Source organism: Taurulus bubalis, assembly GCF_910589615.1.
Source record: "Taurulus bubalis genome assembly, chromosome: 16".
Classification (NCBI taxonomy): domain Eukaryota; kingdom Metazoa; phylum Chordata; class Actinopteri; order Perciformes; family Cottidae; genus Taurulus; species Taurulus bubalis.
Genome location: NC_136604.1, coordinates 22,828,529 through 22,830,899, shown reverse-complemented (window position 1 = coordinate 22,830,899; position 2,371 = coordinate 22,828,529). Strand labels below are relative to the sequence as shown.

At 43.6% G+C, this 2,371-nt stretch overlaps 1 protein-coding gene across 1 annotated transcript in view; it reads left to right on the top strand.

Annotated features, from left to right (window-relative positions):
* atf6b (activating transcription factor 6 beta) overlaps nucleotides 1-2,115 on the top strand; it is a gene marked incomplete at its 5' end in the record, with an annotated part of 13,038 nt that extends 10,923 nt beyond the window's left edge. The window contains 5 exon segments of the mRNA XM_079232144.1: nucleotides 65-132; nucleotides 349-448; nucleotides 1,117-1,201; nucleotides 1,838-1,976; nucleotides 1,978-2,115. Coding sequence (XP_079088270.1) covers nucleotides 65-132; nucleotides 349-448; nucleotides 1,117-1,201; nucleotides 1,838-1,976; nucleotides 1,978-2,095 — 510 coding nt within the window. The 3' untranslated portion in view covers nucleotides 2,096-2,115.
* Nucleotides 2,116-2,371: the final 256 nt, after the last annotated feature.

The window sequence follows — 2,371 nt, the reverse complement described above, 5'->3', positions numbered from 1 at the left end:
CTCCTGATGCTGCACCTTCAGAAGTAAACTGATCATTAACGTTTTGTATTAACGGTTCTTGCAGAAAGCTCAGCTGAGGAAGACGAACTTCTCCAGATATCTGCCGATCCAGACTCACCGCTCCATAGAAAGGTCTGTTCTTCACTTATATTATATATATATATATATATATATATATATATATATACTAAATGCTAGTGACATTCAATATCTTTAAACGGTCACAAATACATTGTTTTGAGGACATTTCTGCTTTAATCTTACTCAAACACGAGTAATGTTTCAGTCAGTGAAACGCTTTCTTTGAGGCTTTTATTTTGTAGTAAGACTTGAGCTTCCTGTCTGCAGTCAGCTGCAGGTGCTTCCTGGTCCGGAGGTCCGGTACAGCGACTTCCTGGACGCCATCGAACGGCGAGAGGACACTTTCTACGTCGTGTCCTTCAGACGGGTACGAATGCTGCGCATTGTTTGATTATGATTTAATATATTTAATAGTTGTAGCGGCTTCTGGCTCCTTTGTATTAAATGTTTGTGTGTATTTAGTCGCGTTGTTGATGGATTTAGATCATAATCTCTTTCAGACATTTTACCTGTTTGAATATATTTATATATATAAAATGTATTGAACATGTTGTGCCATTTTCATTTAGTTATTGGCTGATCTGGAGGCAGTTTTCATCACAAACAACCCTCCCTACAGGAACTAATGCTAACTGCTAGCTTACATATGTGCCAGCCCTGCACGTAAACTCAAATGCACAAATATTTGGTTATTACGGTACATTTAAAGTATTGTAGAACAAACCCAGCTGTTCATGTGCCGCTGTTTAATGTTCTGTAACTGCAGCATGACGTCATGGTGGAATTAGCACGCTAGCTAGCCAGCTAGCATGCTAACTAACAAGTAGGATTCAATAACTTTTAATTATGGTTTAATTTCACGTCCAGATAAGAGAGAAAAGTCTTGTGCTGTGATTTTTAACACGGGTGACAGAAGATGAGACGACCAAAGCCTCCCAGTCCCCCCGAGTCCCCCCCGAGTCCCCCCCGAGTCCCCCCGAGTCCCCCCGAGTCCCCTGATCCGTGTCTGATGGTGAAACCGGTTTCTCTCCACAGGACCACCTGCTGCTGCCGGCCATCAGCCACAACAAGACCAGCCGACCCAAAATGTCTCTGGTGATGCCGGCCATGTCCGTGAACGGTGAGTCTCAACAATAATAATAATAATAATAATAATAATAATAATAATAATGATAATAACTCAAAGGATTCATTGTGATCATAACATAATGTTTGGATCAAACAACTAATTGTTTCAGACGCACTTTGAGCTTGAAATGTGAATAATCAGCTCCATAAACTCCAGGTTCAATCAGCAGAACAAAAGTTATGCAAAATCTGTTAAAATATCTTTATTAAATAGTTAAATCCTGAAGGAGCGACATCAACTACAACTCCCAAGATGCACTTCAGCAAGAAAACATCCAGTCGCTGTTGATTCCGTCATTGACTTGAAGCAACAAAAATAAATTTGTGAAACATTTGAGGAGTTTTGTCCCCCGACTTCTCCGTAGTTACAGAGCAGCCGAGGCTCATGGGTAATGTAGTATTCTTGTCAGACTGACCGATTTCTCCACAGCAAAGTTTAAATATTTGAAAGTGATGGTGAGAACTTAAATAAATATTTAAATTCTCAACATTGAGACGTAACTTATGAATGAAAATTACATACAAAATGAATGTACGATTTTATTTTTTCCGATTTTGTTTGGATAAAACAACTTTAAAATCAACCAAAACTCCTCTGACATGAGTACAACATGTCCTCTCCCCACAGAGAGCCTCTACAACGCCTCCCAGGGCTACGAGATGATGATGCAGGTGGACTGCGAGGTCATGGACACCCGCATCGTGCCCATCAAGTCCTCCGCCGTGCCGCCGTCTCTGCGGGACCCCCCGTCGCCCCCCCCGCCCCCGCCCCCCCCACAACCACACCTCTCTGCGCGGGCGCCACCACCACTCCACGCCGAGGCAGCCGCTGCCCGCCCGCCGGCGGACCGCCGAGTTCCTGATCAGCCAATCGGACGGCGTCTGAGGACAGGTTAAAGGTTTTAAATATGCCCCCCCCCCCCGACAGGTAGCACACACACACCGAAAGAGTCGAGACGCATCTCCAGGAAAACGTCTGCAGAAGGATTCAAACCGATGATTCAAGCCGTGGTCGTCTGAACTCGACCTCTCTGGAAGAAGACGTTCTGCAACATGAGAAGATCTCATGATGAGATTAGACAATGATAATATATTCGTAGGCGTTGAGAAGATCTTCGTAGATGTTAAGAAGATCTTCGTGGACGATGATAATATCTTCGTA